The following is an 18,677-nucleotide window of genomic DNA, read 5'->3' on the forward strand; positions in this document are numbered from 1 at the left end:
ACAATAAATAATCTGTAGACGGAAACTAGGCTGAGACAACAGACAATAATCTGAAGACAGACTAGGCTGAGACAACTGACAAAACACCATCAAAGAATACACACAGAAATAAAAAACCAAATGAACACAGACTCCTATAAAAACTTGGATCAGTGCACCTTGGCTTTGGTTTAACAGAACTATATACTGGTTGTTGTGATGCAAGAAGCTCCCTTAAAACAAGTGACAATGGAGCACTGTATTTATAATCCTTATATTGGTGGAGTTATCATAGCATACTATGGTGTGTCTATCTGTCTGTCCAAACCCTGCATAAAAACTAAAAAAGCTCAATAAAGGAATTTTTTTAAGTTCCATCTTGATGGAAATGAACAGACACTGTTTCCTTCTAAATGAAGATTTTCCAAAGGCAATGGGAGGGGGAGAGAAAATAAGATAGGGAACACAAATTCAAAATAGATGTTTTATTTATGAAGCAATTTACCATTGATAAATAACAAGTCCAGAATAATTAGTAGAAAGTCAATAAGAGAAGTAACAAAATGAAAGACATCATAACAATAAAGAAACCATTTATACCAGAAAAGACATAACAATAAACAAATCAAATTAAAGACATCATTGAAAGAAAACAAAAATCAGGTATAAAATTATATCCATGGAAACATCCAACAAAATTCTTTCCATGATATCAAATTCAATGTAAATACAGAAAGTCCAGGTCTTACTGGTATATAGGCCTTACTTTTCCTCCAACAAAAATAAAAACCAAAATTTCAAAATACAATGTAATTTCATTTTCTCCTTAAAATAAGAAACTGTGGTAACATAATTAAAAAATGTGTCACTTTCTCAGACAGTGATTAAATATGCATACACTCTTGAACCATCCACCATTACATATATTTTTTAAGATTTACAATTTTAATGAGAGAAACTGAATCTTTTTAGACAAAGCTCATTATCTCCATCGTAAAACTTACATGATCACTTAAACTTACCTACCACCTTGAGTGGAGAAAAAAATTAAAATATACGATATACGATTGGCCTCAAACAAATTTTGGAAGTTAACAGGAAAGGGGTTTCGGACACTTGAATTTTGTCAACTCAACCAATATCACAATGTTACAACAGTCAGACCAGACAGTTTCCAGATTAATTTAGGGTATGAACTTAAGTTTCTTTGAGAGTGTTTCAGGTTTCACCAGTTTTATATCAGTCCTTACTGAATGAGGTAAAAAAATTTAAAATACGAATCCATAGTTAATGTCAAAACCAATCATTATGCTGATTTCATCAAAGGTTAACTGACTAATGGAAATAACCATCACCAGCAAAATCACTTAAAAATGCTTCCATGGCACGAATATTGTTATTTTCTAAGCTTATCTAATGCATCTACTAAACTAGTTGATCATTAACAAGTTTGAAACATTTCAATGTCAATATTAAAATGACTAGTTCAATCATGTAAATTCACCTATGAGAATCCCAAATGTTCATGACGTTTTCCACAAAATAAAAACAAAACCAGTAAAAAGATGGTTATATTGTGAAATTTTAGATATACACATATTTAACATATATTATTATGTATCATAAATTACATTATGTATATTATTATCACAAATGCACAAACATGTATCTGTTGACTTTCAAAAAATGAACTAACAGAGTTTTCACCACAGCAAGGATTTCACAAAATTGAAGGATGTGCAACTAATGAAATGTTAAAGATTTTATGATACAGATATTATGACGTAATGTAAATTGTGATGGTAGCCCTGTCAATAGAATTCTACACAACCAGATAATCATATTGGAAGAGGCTCCAAGAAATCACACTCAATTAGTTCCTCAATGAACTGTCTATCAGTGGTCATCTGTAGGGAAACATCAGAGAATTGTCGGGTAAGCTGGTTTAAAAATGGTGCAGACTTTGATTTTGGTATCTTGTCCATTGAAACCTTTGACCTCTTTCCTGATTGGCTGTTGTGTAGAACCTTGTCATTTGATTGGGTAGATTGACAGAGTGTGTTGAAGAAAGGCTGTAACTCCACTAATGACCTGAGATATGTTATAGTTAGGACAGGACGACCTTGTGACGTCTTCAACACTGGAGTAGCTCCTTTCACCTGAAAAAAATAAGATATCTCTGTCAATGATCACATTATCTAAAGTCAGAGTACATAGAACCATGCACCTAGACTTTAGACTGAACAGGTTTGTCTTTATTATGTATATCAGACTGCCTTGGAGAATAATATTATTAAATACTATGATTAAAGTGATGTACATTTCATTAATCTAAATCTGACACCTATTTCTATACCCATCACCAATTCAAAGCAGAGTGAGACTTTTACTACTTGTCAGTGCCTAAGCCAAAACAGGGACAGCAGACGAAATTGTTAGAAATTTCATTAAAATGTTTAAAACACTTATTCAGTAGTCCAAAATTAAGCATTTCTACATCTTATTACATCAATACAACAACTGAAGGAGGATTACTTTTAAAAAGCCTAGCAAGGTTCAATGAACCTGTCCTAACTATGGGATTCCAAACTGCAATCTTCAGCTTTCCTGAAAACCTAAAACCTCAGTATGGCCTTCACTAACATATACCCCAACAACCTCTTCAGAATATATACCTTATCATTTATCAGTTTTGTTAACCGTATGATGTGTGGTGTAAATTTGGGTTGTTTTTTCTTTTTCTTCTTCTGATCTTCATCCTTATTGTTGTCTCCCTCCTCTCTGTTACCTGCTGCTGCCCCACCAATAAATGCCCATCGATATCTAAAAAATAATATACCATAAGGATACTTTCAGTTGACAACTGAAATCACTTTAGGATATCAAAACTTACCTCTCCTAAATAAAATATTCTATAAATGTAACCTGAAGTAAAAAATTAAAAGACTTGTATAAAAAATCTCTTTCATAATACATAGGCGTTCCACTCTGCTAATTAAACTGAAACATAAGTCATAAAGATTTCTAAAAACAGAGTTCGGTTTTCAATACTTACAGTTGAAACTGAGGGACAACATCAGCAGGTAGAGCCAGAGCTAGGTCTAACAGTTTACAGACACTCAGATACAACTGTAACCAGGCAGGGTTGTTGTGGGCATTCAGTCCATTACCAAGGTGGGCCCAGCTTGAGTCAAGGTTAGCAATCCTCTGTACTTGGGTTCTGTTAAAGAATATAATGTTTATCTAAAAACAACTCTATTCTATCATTTTTAAAATTGTATGACAAAAACAATGTAACAACCTGAAGTCTCTCAGTTACATCTAATTAATAGTTGTAATATATGAATATAAAAGATCTCCATAATCAATTCTCTGTTATCATCTATAGAACTAAGATAACTTTCAATATTTATGGGGATTTTTAAATGACAAGCATTATTCATTATTCATTTTTCAAAATACAAAATTAAAGTAGAAAGTATTTACTTTTTATTCCACCTTTTTCTTAGATTTGATTGTTAATGATAATAGAAAGAACTTGAATTACAAAGATCATGTCATTTATAAAGCATTTTCAAAACGAAAAAAAAATTGAAAAGCAATGTCTGAAGTAACAATTAGTAAGTTATAAAAATGTACTTATCTAAAAATGCATGTCAGAAAGCAAAACAATTTCAAAGTGTGTGTACAACCATCCAAGGAGAATATTTATCACCTGTTGGATGCAAGGCCTATTATATTTATATAATTCCGATCTCATTTACACAAATGTACATATAAGATATTCTGATGTTCTGATTGGTCAAGTGTTCGGTATTAACATCAAGATTTTTTTAAAAGTTTATGTGTTGAAACAGAATTTGTATAGTTTTTTGACAAATCTATGGAAAAGTGTAGATTGAAATTTTGACTTTTGATTACAATTTTCTTTGAAGTTATCTGCACATAAACTTGGCCTGATTTTCTCACATAAGTGTCCTCCCCAAACTTAGACTATAAAGTCACATAAGTGTCCTTCCCAAACTTACACTATAAAGTCACGTAAGTGTCCTCCCCAAGCTTAGACTATAAAGTATTTCAGGACAAGTTGATCAGTTGATAAATTCCAAGAAAATAGTACTCAAAACTTATAGAAACTAAGAACCCCGAAGACCTTATTGAGATACCAAGGTTCCTAGCTGGGGTTCCTAGCACTGGTGACTATTATACCTTATACCAGGATTGTCAGCTGACATGAAGTCAGGATAATCTGTTTGTATATTTCTGTTTCACTTTTCATCTTTCATTTCAAAACTGACTATCCAAGTATACCACAATACATTATAATTGTACCTTTACCAAGAAAAACTAGCCATGTTTGAATAATAATTTCATTTAAAATTCCCGCTGAAAGTCTACAGAGAAAATAGTTATCCCAATTATCATGTTATATTAAAATTTCCTTAAAATTAGGTTATAAGCAGTAATCTGTATTAATCTTTATATTTTTTTAAAACTAAACCTGTGCAGTTTAAATTCAAATATCACTCTTGACTGTTAAACCAATTGAATCCAGAAACTGAATTGTTAAAAATTACAAAACACAGACAAGCAAACAAGGGAGGTAAGTTAGAGAAACTGAGGAACGTACCTATCATCTGCAACTCTTATATAAGTAACAAGAAAAAAAATCATTTGATGAAATGTTTAAGAAGATGCCTTTATTGCAATTCTTAATGATTTAAGCAATAGGTATTTATATAGGATTTGCTATCTTCATGTGATACTAAAATCAATCAGCTTATTGCTTTTGTTAAGTTGAAATACTAAAATTTAAGGGAACATATATTTAATATGAGGATTAATCAATTTAGATTGTACTGTCATTACCAATAAAGAGAATAAAGACCTGGTTTAATATTCATTTCTAGAAGAACCCTATAATACTGCAAAGCTGAAAGTTAAACAAAAATCTGTAATATAATACTTATAAATAGAATAATAAACTGAAAGCAATCTTATTCTGTACATTGTCTACCTATGTGTTTATCTTATCTAACTGAAGGTTTGATACATTAAACGTAATGAACAAATATTAGTGCTAAAGCATGAAATTAAAATGATTTACAAAAACATGTACCAAATAATTGTTCTGTAAATGGTAAAAATATAAATAGTACCACTCATGTGCAATTTGGTAAAAAAAAGCAGTGCAAAGATGTCTACATTGTAATCAATTAAATATACACTGTATCTATGTTCATACTTAATTACAACAAAACTATAAACATTTCATAAAATCTATAAGGGTGTATTAACAACATAAAGAGAACAGTTTCAGAAACACACTAAAGAATTGAATCTATGTATTAATCTAGTAAAATCTCAATGAAGCTTCTGAAAATGTTAAAATTTGACAACAGTTTAAAGCGGAAAGGATGAGCTAAATACCTGCTTTGCTGTCTCAGAAATATACTAAAATATTCAAATTCAAAAAGTTAAAGGTAAAATAAATTCAGCACAGTTAACATTTAGTACTTAATAAATTCTATGAGGTATTATAAAAAGATATCAATTATAAACATGTACAGAAACAGCCTAATATAATTGTCCTTTTAAACAATTTATTCTGGTTTTAAATTTATAATATGATTAGATTAACAGGTAGCCATTACAGATAAGCGAATTTAGGCATCTACAAGCTTTTGAATCAAGATGGTTTAATTAATTGTATTTAATACTTACTTAAATTCATCAGTATCATTGGACAACTCTTGTTCTATTTGCATAAATACATGTATCTGTAATAAAAACAAAGTAATATTATTCAGTATGGATTGAAGTGTTGAGAAATAGTACTTAGTTACGTTAAACATGATATCATGACAATCAGATTAGAGATATTGCAGAGATGTAACCTCTCCTTAACCATTCAACACAAATCATGGGAAAAGAGTAATATTTATATACATCTAGTTCAGTTAGGGTTATTTCTAAGGGTTATTCCACAATATAGCATCTCATTGGTACATTAATGTCTTGGTGGGAGTATTAAGCAGTTGGGAATTATTTTGATTTAAATCTATTGGCAGTACCACTGTCACAGGGTTCTGTCCCAAGGAGGCACATTTTTTCTGAGATAACTCTAAAAAAATTAATATCTAAAATGCTGACTACGTCAGAAAGGGCCCTGCTCCAAGAGAAGTATTTCAACAAGTTTTCAAGTACATTGCTGAAAAAAGTTAATGATGCACAACATTATAATTTAATAAAGAACTATAACGCATAGTTCTGGAAGTCTGACCTCACAAAATCTTATCAATAAAATAGGTAGTGGTTTATCAAAAAGGAAGCTTTTAATAAAAATGGGAATAATGAATTAGTGAACAGTAGCCATGTTTAAAGGTAAAAAGAAACTAAATATGAATACAAGGGCTCATATTCTTTAATATTTTTATGTTTCATTTCTATTTTATTTGCATTTAGTTCCTTTTTACCTTTTAAACGTGGCTATTGTTCACTAATTAATTATTCTTATTTACATTTAATTTGAACCACTTCACTACATATATTATTTAAAAAAAAAAAGACACCTGCAGAAATTTCAACAAAAACTAATGTGTACTTCTTTAAGGGATTAATGTATAAAATTTCAGTTCAACTTTTACCATTGTAGTGGAGATTCTGTACTCATGAAATCAGATTTGTAAAATTCTGCAATTTCATTACGTATTTAGGATATATTGTTATATTGTGACACAACCCATGATTTTGATTTATGGATGTTTATCATTTATACCATTTCAGTTATAACTGTAGGCCATAGTGATGTTAGCTGATGTGGGGACATCCTCAATATCAGAACTCTGAAACACAGGAACACCTGAGCCATGATGGAGGGAACTTGGTGTGTTGATCTCAAACATTCAGCTAGTCTCTCTGCAAAATATTAACCCATATTTTGATCTTCAGGAATAAAAATAAATGTACGCATGTTAGAAATTTTTAATTATGAAAGTAAACGTCATTATCATATCAAAACAAACAGTTTCATATTTTCTACCTTTTTTACTTGAAAAGACAGAATTAATGGACCTATAAACGTGTAATCCCTGTCATTAAAATGTCATGTACAAACATTGAGAATTGGGGAAAAACAGGATAATCCTCAATGTGATTATCAACTCTCAGTCTCTCAGTAACTTTCCACATGAAAGTCACCAAGCCCTTGGTGTCGACACATTACAATACTGTAATACTGTGAGCGCAAGGATGGACTCATCATGGAGTTGATACACATAAAAATGTCTTCACCTAATATTTACTCTTCTGAAAGCTATTTGAATTTTTTAAAGTCACACAAATCCTTAGAATAGTCATATCAGAATATTTTCAAATTACTACCAAAATTTTCAATTTTCATTTCAGAATCAATTTGAAACTTAAAACTAGCTCTATGAAACTATCAGCTTTTAGAAACCTTATTTATGTAATATTGTTTATGAATATATATTTATTCATTTTATTGTTATATTTGAGATATTTATAATTGGTAGTGCTTCATAAGTCTCTAAAGGCTGGTTGATGTGTGTATAAGGTTAGAAATTTAAAGAACGATTGTAATTTGTGCTATTTATCATTATGACATGCATGATTACATACATATATCAGGCTGCACTTTAAAATGAAATTATCTCTTCTTATAAGCAGTATTGTGTATTCAGTTTATATGACATCTTGACTTTTGAACAGTTTCGCCTATAAATATGAGATGATATTACCTTGGATTCTGATACTGATCAGGTTCACTACAGAAGATAGTAAATGCTACTTGAGAGATGTAAAATTTTACCTTGGATTTCAGGCATATATTTCTGATATTGATCAGGTTCACTACAGAATATGGTAAATGCTAGAGTTGAGATGTTATTACCTTGGATTTCAGGCATGGATTTCTGATATTGATCAGGTTCACTACAGAATATGGTAAATGCTAGCCGTTTCATCATTCCTGCCCTTTGTTCTAGCTCCTGCTCTTTACTACTGAATATACTAATGCTGCCAGTCTGAGTTATTGTTACTCTACCTGTAATGTAAGATAAAGGAATTTAGTATATGTTTGTAAGGAAGTTAAATTTATTACTAAAAACCTGTTTCATTTCTTCTGCTCATAAAATAACATATTTAAACTAAGGAAAGTTGATTGAGTGAACACTGATACATATGCCCCTTCATTCAAAATTTTTGTGAATAGGAAAAGACCCATAACTGTTGAATTGTAACTGGAATATACACTATAAACAAACATCACCCATAAGGATCCCCATGATATACCAGTGACATGCTAGATTGTCAAATTACAGAGATAACTTTTTTCAGTAGTACCAGGTATTCTTCATTTATTAAACATGTCTACTGTATTCATTAACATGCTGGCATATAAACCTCAATCTAAAAATTCATGTTATTTTCACATTTTTTTTTCATTGAAAACCTAACATCATTTCATAATGCATTTCAGAGCAAAAAGAACCTGCAGTGTTGGTTATGCAAAATTTCCTTCAAGTACAAGTGTAACAATGGCCTTACTCATTAAATCTTTAAATGTAGTTTTATCATGAGTCATTAGGTTATCTATAATGGATCTCCAGTAATGTATACATCTCATATCTAACTGGAAGAAACTTGGATCTAACAACATCTCAAACGCTTCTTTCTTCCAAGCCTTCCTAGTATACTGGTACCCACTCAGACTAGCTAACATCTGGGAACAAGCCCGGTAACTTGGTAGATTGTGTGTGCTGTAATAAAAGACAATAATTTGGATTCAAAATGCTGCACAGGTATCTACTGTGAATGAAGCCAGTTATTTAAGTTGTGACTAGAATTTTCTTAAAAACCTGGAAACTGTAAGAATTCATTTTCTGTTCATATAAGGCTCATCTTTAACAGTAGCAACTGATAAACCCACAGCATAAATGAATGCTTCCTCCTGCAATTAAATGCCATAATACCAATAATGCTACCACTGATATAATTTTATATTATTAGTGCCCTGTGATGTGTCCCCCATAATAAAATAAAGAAAACAGGTCTCCATATGAAAATGTTGATTGATGTTCTGAACAAAAAGTATGTAAAATATAACCCGTGATGCATTCTCCAGGAAAAAAAATGTAAGTACTGTGAGATAGAAGAAGAAGAGAATACCCTCACATCAAATGGATTCAAATGTTAAAAGTAAAACCCACAAGTTCATATATCTTCCTCAACAGCCTTAGAGTAATAAAACAGTAAAACTATGCCTTCCTGCACATTCACAACCTTCATACAAAATTTTATCAAAATCCCTTGAATGGTTTATGTGGAGTTATAAGAAATGTAGTCAGATGGACAAAGACTTAGTTTGCAAGGGTTTAATGCATCTAAACATTAAATGATAACCCCACAACCTTCTATTGTATTAAATCTCTATATTTTATAACAAATCATCACATATTCACAACAGAACAAACTTAAATTCTTTAATACTCAAAGAAAGATAATTCCAATTCATCAACATATTTTTTTAGGAAAAACAAATTAAAATGGCCATAACTTTTGTGTAAATTATCCAATTATACTGAAATTTTTGCTTTAACTGTATTTTATGATACTTAATAAGTACACAAAACTTAAAAAAAAACAAAAAAACTTGTTTTTTTTTAAAGTTATCATCAGGAAACAATTGGGAAACAGACAAACAAATGGACCAACACACAACTTTTCAGAGGATATCGAATAATACCACACCATTCCCTTCAGCTCACCTGTGGTTTCTGAGATAAGGGAAGACATTATACATGATAGGAGCTAGTACTGTTGGTACCCTGTCTTTCTCTTCACTAGTGTAGACTACGTCCAATAAACCGGCTATCAACTGTAAATAGAAAGCAAACATTGACAGCTGATAAGTCTCTGCTATATCTTCAGAACATTAGTTCTCTCTGTATTTAACATACTATCAATTAAAAAGTATTGAAAAAACATTCACAATATATCAAAAACTATTACATGTAAGTGCCAATCTATATGAAATTCACAAAGCTAATGGTAGAGGTGATACAATGTACTGAAAAACCCACCAAATAAATAATGCTTTTTCCATCCACAAATACCAAATTTAATTTTTTTCCTAACTATAGTCCATTCTGTATACAGATTTGTATTTTAAAGAAAATTATCTCCCAATGAAAACTAAATCAAGAAGGATTACTCTTGCAAAGTACCTATCCATGCATTGTTTATCTCTGTAGTGGAAGAACCAAATAACAATAGAAAGTTGTGTTGTCTGTAACTAATTCTGATTTAGAAGTGAATTACGTCAGTGTATCATCTCCTGTCTGATATAAAGATTTTGACTAAGCATAATAAACCTATCTCAGCCAGCTGGGACAGAGCCTGAACACTGTACTTAGAATCTGATGTGGTAGATACCTACCTCAGCCAGCTGGGACAGAGCCTGAACACTGTACTTAGAATCTGATGTGGTAGATAACTTAGGATCAACAACTTTTCTCTCCTGCATTAATTCTACATCTATAAATAACATAAACAATAAGTTACCAGTATTACAGTGGGAAAAATTATCAGGAAAGGTTGATTTTGTGTACAGATTAAAAAAAAAATAGATAATAGTATTTTATAAAATTAAAAGGTTCCTACAGAAGTCCATTTTGATGATTAGGAATTATTAACTGGTACTGTCTACCTTTTGCAAGAGTAGTGAAGTGGAACATTTCTTAAGATGATAAATTTTCTCTCACATTTCTCAGTTTCACTAGTGACAAGTGTAAGTACCTATTTCGCCCATAAAATGCCGCATTTTATATGAATTATACTTAAGGAGTTTTACCTATAGCTAGTGAGAGTTAACATAACCAACTACTGCCATTGTGATGTCATGATTAAATAAAAACACAAATCATCTGAGATATTGCCAAAGCATAGTCTGTTACTGTTCGGTAAAATCACATCAAAATGGGAAAATGTCCTCTTCAAACAAATAATGCATACAAAAAAAAAATAAGAAAAATGTCATGGCTACAATAAATCATTGAGAGATTTGTATATAATTTTAACCTTCATCCAGCTCATTAGCCTCTTCGTCTTCAGGTCTGTCTGTCTGTGGACCTGGTTTAACAGCGAGATTACGACGTAGCCATGTAGTTTGTTCTAATGATGATCCAGCAATTGTACTGATAGCTTCAAGTAACTTAACTGTTATATCCTACACAGAAGTCAATGTTTATACATTAAAAGGAAGCCAAATCCATGTATCCAGTTATATAAAATACAAAAATACCAATCATAAATGTAATGCAAATTTCAATATGCCGTACATATTTTAAAGAGTAACCTCTCATTAACAGCATTAAAACCAAATTCAGAAGTTTGAGATGTGTTATAAAAGAAATGGAATCCACCCAGCAGTATGGTACACCACACAAAATAGTCATGTTTTAGAAACAAACTCAGAGATTAAATCAGTTACATAAATGAACATTTGCTTTAGGTCTAACAAAAATTTGTGTGTTTCCCATAACATTTTCAAAAGTAAGGTCAGTAACTAGATAGGTTTTTTTCTTCTTTATTTATGAACTTTAAATCTCCACATCAGAGAGCAAGGTGATTCTAGTAAAAAATCGATGATGGAAACATGGAACATCCATATTTTTTTGTTTTTTTTTTGACACCATGAAAAAAATTATGATCAGCAGGGAAAAACTGGGTTGGTCAGGTTACTGGAAACACATAAACTGCTTATATAAATTACCTGAAGTTCTTTGATGTATTTCTTTTCCTCAATGATGGGTGTTTTCTGTACAAACTCATTGAAGATCCTGTAAAGAATCATGATAAAGAAAATAAATGAGAAAAAAATATCAATGTAACATCCTGTTTATTCTATTTTTGATAAAATCACATTTAATTGTGTCTTGAGAAATAGTAAATAAGATGGAACATAATTTCCACCAATTAATTAATATCTCTTAAAGAAAGAGAATAATACTTAAGAAAGAAAAAAACTTGGTAATACTGACAAAGAAACAGATAAATGATATGCTCTATTATGTACATGTATTAACCATATTATTGATATGAGAGATATGGTCCACGAAGCAAATTACCTACTGAGTACATGTAAAGACTTCAGTCTGTAAAAAAAGTAGTGAAACTTACTGAAACAGGAGGAATTTTCCATGAGCTGTAATATTAAGTTGAAGTGCCTCTCTCAACAGAGAGCTAAGGGAAGACCATGAATCAAACAGCTGGGTACCAGCAGCTTGTTGTACATAGGCAAAGAAAAACTGTAACATGTTCACCTCCATGGAGGTTGTCTTCTACAAAATAAAAAAAAATCAATACTTTAAATATAATAAACTTCAAAGAAAAAATTTCTGAACATAAACTACCTGTATAACAATGACACAATGTAACTGATCTATACTTATATGTGACTTACAATTCTTAGTTGTCTGTCTGTATAACCCACCTTGCCCTTGTTGAGTGACGACAAAGGTTATTAAAAGACCTACTAAACTATCTTGCCCTTACTAAGACCTGATAGCATCGGATGCTTGATGATCTACTAAACTGTCAGTCTGTCTGTATAACCTACCTTGCCCTTGCTGAGCTCTGATGGAGGAGGCTGTTTGATGACCTGTTTCACTGTCTGTACAAGGGTATCTGTTGGCAAGACTTTGATAGCACTAATTAAGTTGACTAGAAGTATCTGTTCCTCGCTTGGAATCATCTGCATCTTAACAAAATTGAAATAAGAAAGTTACTCCTAATGGTTTAAGCTTGCATAGTTTTTTATTAACAGTGTACAAATACTAACTTCTGAAATTATAATATTTAAACACATATTCTGTTCCAGAAAGAAGTATAATTGCGTTAACATACTAGCAATGAACTCTTCTCTATTATGGAACATGTTTGTTAGTAGATGATGTACATTTTTGTAGGTACCGATTTTCATGGAATCAGGAAAGTAAACATTTTGTTAATTGGTACTTAAATTTGTAGTACATGGGTCAGCATTTTTTTTTAGTTGACATATCCGTCTGGATTTCTGTAAATTCATAAAGCATTCAAATTTAAAGAATGTGGCTGTGTAGAAGAACTAATGATCTTGTGAACCAATGTTGACAGAATACATGTACCATGACTTTACTTTACAAACCACATAATACTAACCTTTTTGGTTGTTCCTGGGGGTGGTTTCTTTCTATATTCATTCCATGTAACACTTACAGCTCCCAGTAAACTGACAGAATGTGGTACTGATATTGGACTCAAAAATTTTAATATATGTTGTTTAATTACCTAAAAAGACAAAGCCATTATATCATCAACAAAACCAATAACCTTCTTCCACAGTTAGGTTTGTACTAATTAAGTAGCTGTCTTTGTTAGAATCATGCAAAATCTGAAAAATGTGATACACCCCAAAAAGGCTACATATTTTTATTTTTGTAATTAAGTTGTTTTATGGGTCTATACTATGAAATATGTAATTATTCATTCAAATCTGCCTGCTCTTAGGAGATAATCCACATTGAAAATCCAGTAGATTCTATTGTATTTGAGTGCCATTTACAGAGTTATCTCCCTTAATTTTGAAAATCTACAGTGCATCCTATATAATTTTTATCTCCTAAGAACACAGGTTATATGAAAAACCACATGTTAATTATTGTTTACTATGACATTTCAGACAAAATATCAAAAATAAAAATATGTACACTTTTTACCCATGAATCACATTTTGCATGAACCTTAGCTGGAGTGCTACTTAAACGTAAATAGTCCACTTTTTATTTTCTAATAAAAATATAACAAGTAAAAGGTAAATTATTCTTATTTTTCTGTTGATTTTTTTATATACTTTATAATTTTTAAAAATATTTTCAATAATATAAATGTTTTTATCCTCTACAAAACATAATTTATCTTTTATAGTATATTAGGCAGAATATTTTAAATTGTTTTTGTGAAGCAAGATACCTACTTTAGGGCTGCCAATAATATATTTCTGATGATCATTTAACTCAGCTTTCTCTGATGCCCTCCATAAAGATGTAACACATGCTATAATCCTTGGTAGAATACTTAGTAATGATCTGCGAGCCTCCATTACAGGGGCAAGGGGTCCTAGGTCTCTCTGGGGGCTGCTTTCCTAAAGTAGTCAAATGAAGTGTAATCATAAGAAAGAAAATTGAATATGCGTTTTTAAACAAGACATCTTCACAGTAAAGCCACTAATATTAGGATGCCTTGTGGCTGAGTATAGTAAAAAAACTTTTTAATGATATATCAAATAAATGTATTAAGATTGTAAGGTGTTTACTCCTGACCATGTTAGATCAGATCATACATAATATGATAATCTACATTATTAATTCTTTTGCTAAAAAATGACATGACACAAGAATGGATGAAATCCCAACTGTTTCTAGTAACCATGGTAACACTATTTCAATTTAGTCCTTAACAAAGTTTTGATTTGAGTGTATCTACTCACCCTATTATTGCCAGATGGATTGAATACATGGATAAGATTAGTGAGGATTTGTCCTGCACTAGCTGTATCTGTTGTTATGGTATTAGAGGTTGGAGCAGGAAGTCCTACAGACACCTGGGAGGCAGAGTCCAGTAGACAGTAATGACAGATTGTTGTCAGACCTTCTATCATACTCACAGCATGGTCTGGAGGTATCCTTTCTAATTTACTCCTGTAAAGGTTCATAGATATACATGTACATAGTTAATTACTTATTCACTAATTATAGTAGGGATTTGAATTTAGAAAATTTGTTCAGTACTGTAATTCAAATGTTTTGTAAGTTTGCCATCATTAATAAATATTTTCTTATTGACCACCAAAACACTTTTTACATATACATTGTAATAAATTTTTGTAGAACTGTTTTACTTCATATTTGCAGCGAGAGCACAGAATCAATACTCATAATATAGCCACTCAAGTATTATTAGGAAAAAAGTCTGTGTTTCCCTTAATTTGATTTCATCTACAACTAATTAATGAGTAAAGACCATGTCTTTTCATCCTACCAAATCAATTTTCATAAAAAAATTAGAAAGTGAGGGCTATACATTGAAATGATACCTAAATGTATATATGAACACATTACCTGTGACTAGATTGATAAGCAGCTGCCAGAGTCTCTATATTCCTACACAACTGAGAAACAATACACATTACTATTGATGACAGTGCTCTTCCCATATATGGTAATGAAGAAGTTACCATGGCAACCCATTGTTTATGCATGTGACACATGTGGTTCTGTTTGAAGGCACTTAAAACACAGGATATAAACATCCCCTGTTGCACTATGGGTAATGCTGAAGCATACTTAGCAGATGTCAAAGAAGAATGAAATACAACTTTGGTCCTGTCCCAGTCAGTTTTAGACAAGTCTGGTTCCCCTTGTATTTTAGCAATACGATGTTCTAACATAATCATGACTAGTAAAAAGTTTAGCACTTTGATTTGGAATGTTTCATTGGCTGCTGAGTCTAAGTTCTCCTCATTAAAGGATATAATAGTCTCTGACAATTTATGAGTAATCTCTGAAGATGATTTCTTCCTAGCATTATAAACAGAGGCAAGAGCACAATGTAGCAATGCTTTCTGCAGTTTACATCTGGTCAACAGATCTTTAATGTAAGACATGAAACTTTTCCCACTTTCTCTCATAATTGTTATCAATTCTGATGTCAGCAATGTCAATACTTCACAAGCAACAATGTGAACCTCCTTGTTACCATTAAGTTCCTCCTGTGTCACATTAGTCATTGTAAAATTAGGATAGTAACTCCTAATGAAGTAAAGACAGACAGATATCACGATTTCTATAAACATATTGCTACGGTAACTAGAAAGTGTGTCAGAGGGCAAAGTACCAAAAAAGTTCTTCCCGAACACAGACTTCCTGTGACGAGCCAGTAATGACTGTAGTTTAGCAAGTTGTTGCGTTCGAACATTACTGATGTTTGTAGTAACCATCGATGTGACAACAAGCCTTGGACAAGTCAACAACATAGACTTAATAGTTGTGAGAGCATACAATGTCCTCTTGTAGTCAAACTTTTGTGTATATAACAACAAATGCATGTGAAGATTATGGATTTCTGAGGAGGGTTCATTTTGATCGACTTGTCCAGCTAAGTCAAGTTCACTTGCTGTTGGTGAATCAATACTCATTCCACCTCCTTCAATATTATTCAGGAGGTCCTGGTCAACACTACTAGCTCTTGAAAAATTGTCACTGTCTCTAACAAGGTGGCTGCTTTCTGTTTCTGAATCTTTAATATCGGTTGCTATGGACACTAGCTGATCAAGAATATCAGTCACAATTTCTTGTGGATCAACTTCTTCAGATCCTTGTTCACTTGGTGTTTGTACCTGGTTGCTATGGTTGTTATCATTTTCATCAAAAAGAATACCTTCCTTGGCACATGTGTGTCTATCCAGTCTCTTGAATGCATTCATATCATAACTCTGAGTAGGTGTTGCGTCAAAACTCTCACGACTGTCAAGGGAACTTTCAGACCCAAACGGGTTGATTCGAAGGTTAAGGTCATCTGGTCTGACCTTGTCAAAATGAAAATCTTGATCAGAATGTTGCAGAGAAGTGGCTCCCTGGTCACTCATAACCAGAGCTAACGATTTCAAATTTTCAACAGTTTTACCAGAAAGTTTCTTCCCATCAGTGTTCACATGGTAAATAATATTACCCCCTTCATTACTTATAGCGTAGATCTGTGCCTCAGAATTATCCACTTCATTGGACTCAGAGATTTTAATTTTTCTTGGTTTATTGAACGTGACATGTTGTACTGATACCCTTGCTGTGTCTGGATGTAATAGCATCATAAGTAATGGTACAAACACACGACTGATATCACTACGCTGGACTACATGTGTTAACCACTGACTTGTGATGGTTTTTGTCAAACATGAGTCCTCCTTTAAACTGTCTAACAAGACAAACATTGACCTAAAAAACGAATTAAATGCACTGACATTTCAGAGGAAGACTTAAAATTACAGTCTATGAATTAAACTACTAAGCCTTTGCCAGAGACTGAAGTACAAAAAACAACTAAACCTTTGCCAGAGACTGAAGTACAAAAATGATTAGTGAATATTCTACTTGATTATTTAAAGGCAAAACATCTGAAATATTTGACTAGCCCAGAACAAACAGCCTTTTTAATTTTTGTCAAAGGATTTCTAACATTAAAATCTTGAATAAATCTGGAAACCATGTATAACTTTCAGTCATACAAGGAATTCTTTAAAAAAAATATTTCACTTTTTTTCCTGTTTTATAAGTTGAGATTATTTTCAACTTCAAAACACTCAAATCTGAAATGTTACTTTTGAAACAGAAATAGATCAGACAGTGACATACCTATCAAAAGCTCTAGGAGAGTGACCAGGCGTTATATCTGACTTCAGATCTCTGGTAATGTGCCACAACACCGTAAACTTTTTGAATGCTGAAATTCTTCTTTTCTACAACAAAGTTTACTCTACACTTTTATATGGTTGTTTCTTAACTGAGGTCAAATACATAAACTATGAATTACACTTTATAGGCTCAACTACACAACACTAATTAGTTAAAAATCATCAGCCAACAGATTATTTCACAAAAAGTCATAAAAATTAAATTGATTGAAAGTCAATATGAAACTGATTTACGTAGGACTTTTTTGTTTACATCAGTATATTGTATTTCAGTTTCTGTCAGTTTGTTGTTTTGTTCTACAGCTTCAGTTTATTGACTTTTGATAATTATAACAATCTATTAAACCATAATGTTGTTCTTGATTTAACATTCTAGTAATGTATGGTACTCAGTACTTAGTAATGTATGGTACTCAGTACTTAAAACTTGTATAAATCTGTTTTCTATTAGAATAGTGATATATGATTATGTTTACAAAAAGGAAAAATGGAACTAAGAAATTAATGTTAATTGAAGCCAGTTTTTACTGCTTTAAGTAACTACCATCATTTGACATTACCAACTAACTACACAGATGTTAAACATCCTTGACTAACTATCCTTTTGGGTCTGGCACTTGGCTTCACTTAATGAGTACATGTATATATATATACCTCATCGTGTGATATCATAGCCTGACCAATCACATCCTCACATGTCCAACTAGAGGGTGCCACCTGGTGGAGCAAGTTAAACAACTCTACTGTTCTCTGGTGATGTTGCTGTTTGTCCTCTGACAAATAATCCCACAGTATCTCACCTATTGTCTGGAGAAAAGAGACAAAAATCTCAGACAAATAATCCAACAGTATCTCACCTATTGTCTAAAGAATAGAGACGAAAATCACAGACAAATAATCCCACAGTATCTCACCTATTGTCTAGAGAATAGAGACAAAAATCTCAGACAAATAATCCCACAGTATCTCACCTATTGTCTGGAGAATAGAAGGGAAAATCACAGACAAATAATCCCATAATATCTCACCTATTGTCTAGAGAATACAGACGAAAATCTCAGACAAATAATCCCACAGTATCTCACCTATTGTCTAGAGAATAGAGACTAAAATCACAGACAAATAATCCCACAGTATCTCACCTATTGTCTAGAGAATAGAGACGAAAATC

General features: G+C 31.9%; 1 protein-coding gene across 8 annotated transcripts in view; it reads right to left on the reverse strand.

Annotated features, from left to right (window-relative positions):
• Nucleotides 1-449: 449 nt before the first annotated feature.
• LOC148615322 (protein DOP1A-like) overlaps nucleotides 450-18,677 on the reverse strand; it is a 28,771-nt gene continuing 10,543 nt past the window's right edge. For 4 of the 8 annotated variants that reach the window (XM_088590221.1, XM_088590216.1, XM_088590217.1 and 1 more), the window contains 21 exons: nucleotides 18,161-18,313; nucleotides 17,448-17,551; nucleotides 15,159-17,030; nucleotides 14,528-14,738; nucleotides 14,015-14,182; nucleotides 13,201-13,329; nucleotides 12,620-12,760; nucleotides 12,181-12,341; nucleotides 11,774-11,840; nucleotides 11,080-11,227; nucleotides 10,439-10,536; nucleotides 9,768-9,877; nucleotides 8,548-8,759; nucleotides 7,892-8,044; nucleotides 6,758-6,897; nucleotides 5,704-5,759; nucleotides 5,410-5,433; nucleotides 4,610-4,624; nucleotides 3,035-3,199; nucleotides 2,655-2,802; nucleotides 450-2,138 (listed from right to left, as the gene is read on the reverse strand). In XM_088590221.1, coding sequence (XP_088446347.1) covers nucleotides 1,818-2,138; nucleotides 2,655-2,802; nucleotides 3,035-3,199; nucleotides 4,610-4,624; nucleotides 5,410-5,433; nucleotides 5,704-5,759; nucleotides 6,758-6,897; nucleotides 7,892-8,044; nucleotides 8,548-8,759; nucleotides 9,768-9,877; nucleotides 10,439-10,536; nucleotides 11,080-11,227; nucleotides 11,774-11,840; nucleotides 12,181-12,341; nucleotides 12,620-12,760; nucleotides 13,201-13,329; nucleotides 14,015-14,182; nucleotides 14,528-14,738; nucleotides 15,159-17,030; nucleotides 17,448-17,551; nucleotides 18,161-18,313 — 4,596 coding nt within the window. In that variant the 3' untranslated portion in view covers nucleotides 450-1,817. Of the gene's footprint in view, nucleotides 2,139-2,654; nucleotides 2,803-3,034; nucleotides 3,200-4,609; nucleotides 4,625-4,663; nucleotides 4,913-5,409; nucleotides 5,434-5,703; nucleotides 5,760-6,757; nucleotides 6,898-7,891; nucleotides 8,045-8,547; nucleotides 8,760-9,767; nucleotides 9,878-10,438; nucleotides 10,537-11,079; nucleotides 11,228-11,773; nucleotides 11,841-12,180; nucleotides 12,342-12,619; nucleotides 12,761-13,200; nucleotides 13,330-14,014; nucleotides 14,183-14,527; nucleotides 14,739-15,158; nucleotides 17,031-17,447; nucleotides 17,552-18,160; nucleotides 18,314-18,677 lie in introns of those variants that run through there. The other 4 variants (XM_088590224.1, XM_088590219.1, XM_088590222.1 and 1 more) reach the window with 3 other exon arrangements.

This window comes from Perna viridis, chromosome 6 (genome assembly GCF_037379345.1).
Source record: "Perna viridis isolate PV_CMFRI_1.1 ecotype Kerala chromosome 6, ASM3737934v1, whole genome shotgun sequence".
Classification (NCBI taxonomy): Eukaryota; Metazoa; Mollusca; class Bivalvia; order Mytilida; family Mytilidae; genus Perna; species Perna viridis.